Source organism: Tarenaya hassleriana, unplaced genomic scaffold (genome assembly GCF_000463585.1).
Source record: "Tarenaya hassleriana unplaced genomic scaffold, ASM46358v1 Cleome18, whole genome shotgun sequence".
Classification (NCBI taxonomy): Eukaryota; Viridiplantae; Streptophyta; class Magnoliopsida; order Brassicales; family Cleomaceae; genus Tarenaya; species Tarenaya hassleriana.
In genome coordinates, this window is record NW_010965216.1 from 1,461,710 (window position 1) to 1,469,481 (window position 7,772).

General features: G+C 34.5%; 1 protein-coding gene and 1 non-coding gene across 2 annotated transcripts; one reads left to right on the top strand and one right to left on the bottom strand.

Annotated features, from left to right (window-relative positions):
• The first annotated feature begins 2,584 nt into the window (after window positions 1-2,584).
• On the top strand, window positions 2,585-4,889 carry LOC104810598 (transcription factor TCP4). Its single transcript, XM_010536943.2, has 2 exons — window positions 2,585-4,455; window positions 4,558-4,889. Exon 1 carries the CDS (start codon window positions 3,211-3,213, stop codon window positions 4,381-4,383), a length of 1,173 nt encoding a protein of 390 aa, XP_010535245.1. The 5' UTR covers window positions 2,585-3,210; the 3' UTR covers window positions 4,384-4,455; window positions 4,558-4,889.
• A 2,546-nt stretch (window positions 4,890-7,435) lies between these two features.
• TRNAI-UAU lies at window positions 7,436-7,509 on the bottom strand. Its single transcript has one exon. It is a non-coding gene; the product is annotated as a tRNA-Ile (tRNA).
• Between the last annotated feature and the right edge of the window lie 263 nt (window positions 7,510-7,772).

Below are 7,772 nucleotides of genomic sequence, written 5' to 3' on the forward strand. Positions count from 1 at the left end.
GTTATATATATATATATATATATATATATATATATATATTCATGTGTGTGTGTGGGCGGCGCGCGCCTACGTATAAACGTGTATATAGGTCTTGTATATATATAAATATCTTCGAATTGGAAGATCGAGGTCTTGAAATAATTTATATATCAGGACCACACATGTAAATATCTCAATATGTGTTTTATTTCTTTTTAAATAGTGACCGAAATTCTTTCTCACTATGTCATTGAATTTACATACTTATATATTTATATATACAATCGAGTTTTCTTAAATATCAGATTTTTATCATCTAAGAATACTGTATTGATATTACGTACTAAACATATAGTTATATCTTTACTATACTTACCCTACCACGGAACAAAAATAAATTTATAATCTCATAATTAGTGATACTGGATACAAATTAGTTATATATATATATATGTGTGTATAATCGATAGGGAGGATTATAATTTTAAATTAGTGTGGACTAAGCGTCCTTCTCAATGCGCGAAGGGCAAATCTCTATGGAGTTTTTCGTGGGGGATCTGAGACGCGTCAAAATAATTTTGTTTATAAACAAATATGGGACCTGAGACATGCGTCAAAATAATTTTGTTTATAAACAAATATCAAATGGGCAATTAAAAAACGTACTATATATATATATATATGTGTGTGTGTGTGTGTGATGGATGACATCTATTCACAATGTTATTATAATTATCAATTATATAATTTATTGTACTATAATGAAAGAATATATTATTTAGGGTATAACCATCGTAATAAAAGAATATTTAGAACATATATAAATACTTATAAACATAGTTACGGATTATGTGTATAAACATATATAAGTATGTTACAAATTCTTTTAACTATATATACTTGAAAAGGTATATTTAATATTAGATGCAACCGTGGGATGACATATATTCTCTTTACATTGTCTATTTATTTATTAGTTTGGCCCAATTGTTTAGTGTGTTCACTAGGTTTATACAGTAACAACAACAACAATAACAATAATGGAAAATCGGATATAAATATTTAAATTTTTATAAATATTTCATATAAATATATAAATTATAAAATTTTCGTATAAATATCTAAACTTTTTGTAAAATCCTATATAAATATTTATATTTTTTTAAAAAAATTTAAAAAAATCCAAAATCCGTTAATGATATTAACTATTTTTATTTAGATATTAAAAAATATCTAAAATTTGAATTTATTTAGAATTTTTTTTTGTTTATATATGATTTTTAAAAAGTTTCAGTATTTATATAAAAATTTTATAATTAAAATATTCATAAGAGGTTTTTATAAAAATTTAGATATTTTATTTGTGATTTTAATAATAATAATAATAATAACGTGTCACTCTCAGTGAAGCTGTGAATGTGGCATGCCATGTAGAAAGGGATATATCCATCACTGCTCCTGTCACACTATACATGTTTTTTTTTTTCTCTCTACCGTACATATATGTTTCAACCGCCACACACGACACACCACACCCCCCATTTACAATATTTAATATCATAAAATTATTAATTTATTTAATTATTATGCATATGGATTCTTTATTTCAGTATTGAGAAAAAGCCTATACTATAATGTAGTGGAGCATCGTGGACTATTCTTTATTTATGTTCCAATATTCAATCGCAAAAGAATTGACAGCTCAAAAAGGTTGAATGAATGAACCAACACCATAGATTAATGAAAACTATATACTATATTGGGTATTTTATTTTTCACTTTATATATTGAGTATCTATATTTTTTTAAAATAATTTTTATTCTTTATATGGAACTATGCCATGAATTAAATAGTGCACAGAAAACAGGAAATATGTGTTATGGTTCCCATAAGATATTCAGACATTAGAAAGTAAACATTATAATTTTGATTATATATCTAATGGATCCAAAGCAGGTAATCCTAAGAAAAAAAAAATAACAGAGTCCAAATTTCTTCTATATTAAATAATAAAAAAAGTCTAGACTTTTTTCTACCCATTTAAAAGCTAAGATTTATTTTAATATAGGAGAGTTAGAAGATTAATATTTAAATTTGTCGAATTCTTTAAAATAAAATTTCATTTTTGTTTAAATTTGAACTTTGAATATATACTTAAATTAAACCTAAATTTTATAAACTATATTACATTTAATCCTATATACTGATATGATAATTCGAACGTGATAATTTTGATTTTGACAAAATATTGTCATGTCATTTACTATATGGACGAATTAAAAATTATCAAATCATTTTTTGAATTGCTATATCTGTCTATAGAATTAAATTTAATTTAGTTTACAAAGATTTAAACATTAGTTTTAAAGTTCGGATTTTAAAAAATAAAAATAAAATTGGTATTTTATTTTTAAAAATTTGACAAATTCAGATATATATATATATATATATATATATTCTAATTATTATTATTTTTTTTTATATTCACAGAAATCAGAACTTTTTCTTATAAAATAGCTTTTTTTTCTCTCACTGAGTGCTGAAGTGTCCTAAGAGAAGATGGAGATGAAGAAGGGAAGTGATGAGATCATAGAGATCTTTTACACTCTCTTATGACCAAACACTGTCACCCTTGTCAGTGGCGTCATCATCATCATCTGTCCCAACCTTTTTTTTTTTGTCTTTCCTGTATAAATATCTCACTAAATCGTATATACAGTTTGATTTTACTCCTTGCTGTAATTTTGAAAGAGGTTTTGTTTTTTTTTTTCTGGGTTTTGTCTGTATTCTTGTTTGGTTAATTGCACACCACTTCCCCTTCCCTTTCTCTCTCCTCCGTTCTGTTCTTTTCCTCATCTGTTTGGTCGGCTTCTCTGCAATTGTTTTCAGTACAGATACCAAGGAAGAAGAAATAGAGAGAAGAGGAAAGAAAATAAGAGATTCTTAGACATGGGTTAGGCTGGAAATTTCGTGATTTCATCTTCCTCTTGACCGATTTTGTCGTTGTGTCGTCTCTCTTCTTGAGCTTTTTTTTTTTGGGTCTAATAGATTCTCTTTTTTTTTTTGGTGGGTGTTCGAGTTGGCGAAGGTGTTAGGGTTAGGGTTTTTGAGTGTGGTCGGGTCGGAGCGGAGGCAGTATGTGGGAGTCGAAGCCATTGGATTGAAAAGAGTGACTCTGGATTCTCCGGCGGGCAACGACCACCGCCGCCGCCGCCGCCGGGACCATACAGATGACGACGACGACGGTGAGCCCCAATATGATCCATCAATGGTGGACGGCGACTCCTCCGCCGCCATCCTCAACAACCACCGGCCTCTACCACCGTCGACGGTCTACGGGGAGGAAGGACCGTCACAGCAAGGTTTGTACGGCCAAGGGACCACGTGACCGTCGCGTGAGGCTGTCGGCGCACACCGCGATTCAGTTCTACGATGTTCAGGACAGGCTTGGCTTCGACCGACCCAGCAAGGCCGTCGATTGGCTCATCAAGAAGGCTAAGACCTCCATTGACGAGCTCGCCGAGCTTCCGCCATGGAACCCGGCCGAGACCCTTCGCAACGCCAAGCCCAGAAGAGCCGCCAAAGCCAAAGCTTCCCCGCCTCCGCAGCCACCGCCGCCGCCTTCATTGACGCATGAGGGTCAGTTCGGTGCTCCGGTGGTAGGTTTTGCCGGAGAAGATAACGGGTTGGGATTTCTTCCGGCGTCGCTGGACTCGGATTCGATAGCCGACACTATCAAGTCGTTTTTCCCGGTGGGCGGCGGCGGCGCGTGTGCTTCGACGGAGGCTCTGAAAACTATATCTTTTTGCCAGAGCCAAGATCTTCGGCTCTCGCTTCAATCCTTCCAAGATCCTCCGCCGTTGCTCCTCCACCATAATCACCGCACCCACCAGACGGAGCCACTTCTCTTCGCCGGACAAAACCACCCACTAGGATTCGACGCATCGACTTCTCCGTGGGAGCAGTCACACCACCAACACAGCCACCACCAATCTTCGGAAATCGGAAGGTTGCAGAGACTGGTGGCTTGGAACAGCGGCGGAGTATCAGACACCGGCGGAGGAGGAGGAGGAGGAGAGTTTGTCTTTGCTTCTCCGCCGGCGACGACACCGTTTCAGCCAGTGTCAGTGTGCAGCCATAGCCAGCTGTTTTCTTCTCAGAGGGGTCCCCTTCAGTCCATTAACACGCCCATGATCCGTGCTTGGCTTGATCCTCATCATCACCACATCGATGATCTCCACTACCATATTCCTCACCAGCCGGCGATTCCTGGAATCGGATTCGGTTCCCAAACAGGTGAATTCTCCGGTTTTCGAATTCCAGCACGGATTCAGGGCCAAGAAGAGGAGCACGACAGTATCACCAACAAGCCGTCCTCTGCTTCCTCTGTTTCTCGCCATTGACAAGATCCAAAAACTTTGCAAAAAAAAAAAAAAAAGCCCCGCCGGTCTTAAAACGGTTTCTTCTACTTCCAGGTTCGATCTTCAAAACCCCATTTCCCAAATCCGTCCTTTTATTCACTCTGTTCATCAAAATTCACAATCTTGAATTCCTGTTCACCGAACTTAACATTTCAGGACAGCCGTTCTGAATCTGCTAAGATTTGCGTGGGAGGGATCGATTTGCATTTGTTTTGGATTTAATGGCCTTTTAACCAAGGAAAGGAGGAGGAAGAAGAAGAAGAAGCAATCTGATCTGCAATTTCAGGTTCTTCTTTCGGAATCCTGTCCTTGGAATTCATATCGTCTTGTACCTGTACAACCTCTGTTTTCTTGTAATGTCTAGCCACGGCCAAATTCACATGTTGTTTATCATTTCTGAAGCTGTGTTGTATCATCATCGTCCTGTTTGCCACATTGCCTGACATTTTGGAAATTCGACTGTTCCCCTGTGTTCTGTTTGTGTTCAACCTTTGTGATACCGCAGCCGCCAAAGATTCAAACTTTCCCTCTTATTTTATGTGGGTTTGATGCTTTTCCTCAAGTAGAGTAGGTGTCGTCAATAGAAATCTTAATTTTGGCTTGACCCAGATTGGGAGATTTGGTGAATAAATTAAGAGAGAGTAGGTGTTCCTAGATTCCGTAGCCAGACACCAGATTGGGGGGGACAAAGCTAGGGACTTTAGGGTTCAGTTTCTTCAGTTGTGTCGATTTCCCACCATGTAGGTGATGCAAGTTGTCTCTCCTCTGTTTCTTTTTTTTAACTGGATTTTCGAATCTATTTTTAAATTATTTTAACTGTCTCCATGATCCGAAGCTTCCTGTCTCGACAAGCAAAAAGGGGGAAATCGGAACAATCATTGGTCTTTGTTTTTGTTGTTAAACCACATCCTTTCATGGCCCCCCATGGCATATAGATGATGATGAAGTCAGTCATTTTCCATGAACAGTGGTGAGTAGAGGGTTGTTCCTTCACTGAAAATCCAATTGTAGAAGAAACTATTTGTTTTTCTCTCTTTTTAATTGTTTTTGTTCTTTTTTTGGAAGAAATGAAACACCTTTTTTAAGTGTGTTCATTTCGGGTTTCGTTTCGGATTCGATTCAATTATATTCCGATTCGATTATAGAAAAACTATAGATATTCGGTTTTTATATAAACTTTGGTTCGATTCGAATTCATTTTTTTTTTGTAAAAAAACTCATTTTTTTAAAACATTATCGGTTCTCTATTATTTTTTAACCGGTTTGATTTCGATTTTTCGGTTTAGAAAAATCATAACCGTTCGATTATTATATCAGATTCGATTCGGTTTGATGTGATTTGACTTTTCGGTTAATAATCAAAATGGTCATCTCTATTCTTCCCCACGAATCTCCAGCTAATGGTTGTGCAAATGAGAGAAGGTGAAAGATCCATCGCATCAAATGATATTAGAGGCGTAAAAATAATTTTAATATTTAAAATATAATAAAAAAATTAAAAATTTAAACAAAACAAATTAGTAGTAAAAATATTTTAAAATATATAAAAATAAAAAAAATATATATATATATTTCTGAACTCAAATATTTTGAATCCAACTCGAAAAAATATGGATTGATTCGTGAGCCAATCCGTAAGCCGCGGCTCGTTTTACACCCCTAAATGACATAAATTGTATTTTGTATTTAAATTGAATTTGATATAAAAAACAATTGGACATCATTTTTTAAACCATAAAAAAACCAAATATTAATCGAACATAAAAACATTTTTATCAACGAAAGTCAAATTGAAATAAATATAAAAATTGAGCAGTTATAATTTTTTTTAAGACAAAGGAAATTGGATCCAAAATAAACAGAAAGGAATATGGGTTTCTGAATCTGACCTTTTGCTATACAAAACACTTTACTTTACCATATAAAGATTGAGGTTTTTGGAGAAAGTTGAAAAGCTATTTGCTTTTATGTGAAGAAGCATCGTCAAAACGTGTGGGATTCACACCAAACAAAGAACCAAGAAAGAAAAAGCATATCATTTCCCATGGAAAAGATTGATATATATATATATATATAAATTAAATTATCAAAATACGATATTAATCAACTCATAGTTGCATTTATTTTTACATCAAATGTCAATTAAAAATTTATTTCATTGTGAATGAGATTATTTTTTTTACCATGTATAAAATATTGAGTTTGAAATGATATAAATATATATTGTTTCCATAACATAATTGGATCGTTAGCAACTTTGTGATGTTTAGAAACAAAATTTACAACCACATTATAAAAGTAAATACTTTATATATTACCTTCTTCAATGTGAAACATAGTGTTTCTTACATTTTGATTTCATATCATAGGCAAGCACCTGTTATGAACCGATCAAATTCAACATTTTTGGACTGTACTGCTTAATGGAACATCTTCTCATTATTATTTGATAATCAAAGAATTTAAATGTAGAATTTAATTTGTTTTTAATAAAATTCGGAAGTATATTAATTAAGAATACCATAGTTCTTTAACACAACAGGAAAACTCAAACCTTGTAAACTTTAACACCGTAGAAGAATTCAAACATTGTATCTATTTATAATATAAACCCATCTCAATAAGTTTGAGAAATTGAAAGAAGATGACCGAGAAAATGTTACATCATCATCATCATCATCATCATCATCATCATCATCATCATCATCATCATCATCATCATCATAAGGTGTCTAAGTTATGGAGAAAAACAAAATCAAAGACCGGGATATATAGTTTAGGCTTCTCTCTCTCTCTCGAGTCTTGGCATTGCAACCAAAGATGAAGATTGGAGTTTTTTTTTTAATCTTTCTTGATAAAACAATGGATTTCTTGGGTTTTTTCTGATCAAATTCGGTTCCTTTGGGGCATAATTGTAACATTGGTTAAGACTTTTTTGCCTTTGGGGGGCTTTTCTGATCGGATTTGTTTAGTGTGGGGACACAATTTTAACGTTGGTTGAAAAAATGGGTCGTTACAGAAATATAAAAATATCTGGTCCCGGCGGGGCTCGAACCCGCGACCTTCGGCTCATAAGACCAACGCTCTAACCAACTGAGCTACGGGACCTCGCACGGAACTGATTAAATATCTAAATGTTAGATTTCAGGTGCTTTCGATTCAAATTTTAAAGCTTTTCTTGAGTTCTGGAAACCGACGATACCCTTCAAAATCTCTACACCGAGAGAAAAAGAAACGTTCTTGATCCTCTCGGAGTGAAGAAACAGTTTGATCTTATTCAATCCCAAGGCTTCATTCAGAGTTCTGAGATTTGTTTTCGCTGATCAGAAGAAAAAGTTTCCAACTTTCTGCATTCCCCCCCCCCCCCCGCC

Coding starts and splice junctions, on each gene's coding strand:
- LOC104810598 (XM_010536943.2), top strand. CDS start 3,211: ATGACGACGACGACGGTGAGCCCCAATATGATCCATCAATGGTGGACG.